At 38.2% G+C, this 403-nt stretch overlaps 1 protein-coding gene across 1 annotated transcript in view; it reads right to left on the bottom strand.

The window, feature by feature from the left end:
• The window catches only part of LOC119591675 (neuropeptide-like protein 30), a gene marked incomplete at its 3' end in the record, with an annotated part of 1,026 nt that extends 782 nt beyond the window's left edge, over positions 1–244 (bottom strand). Inside the window, 1 exon segment of the mRNA XM_037940424.1 lies at positions 195–244. Within this exon segment, the coding sequence (XP_037796352.1) occupies positions 195–203 (9 nt within the window).
• Between the last annotated feature and the right edge of the window lie 159 nt (positions 245–403).

Consider the following 403-nt stretch of genomic DNA (forward strand, 5'->3'; position numbering starts at 1 on the left):
CTTGAATTATGATATGAATTAGCCCAGTCTTAACCGCAAAGTACTTTTTCGTGACCGTAGCAACACGAGACTTCATTCAATGTGCTATTAATATTCAGTTGCCATGGGAAGAGTGTGATTCATAATGGCTTGGTTTCCTACAAACACATGGAAATGTTTAAATTTGATTAGCAGTTTAAATTTGATTCCCTTACCAGCTTCATGTTTACGAATAAGGGGATTGTTCTGTATTCAGCGGAGACCAACGGAGACTGTGTTCCTGTAGCAACTTGGATCTGCATTTATATACAGTACGGTATAGAAAAAGATTCAAGGTAACTGTTTTTGGGAGCGTGCTTGTGGGATCATTCACTCTTTCTCGGCAGACTCGCACATATAAGCATGAATCAATACAAATAGAATA

Source organism: Penaeus monodon, chromosome 29, assembly GCF_015228065.2.
Source record: "Penaeus monodon isolate SGIC_2016 chromosome 29, NSTDA_Pmon_1, whole genome shotgun sequence".
Lineage (NCBI taxonomy): Eukaryota > Metazoa > Arthropoda > Malacostraca > Decapoda > Penaeidae > Penaeus > Penaeus monodon.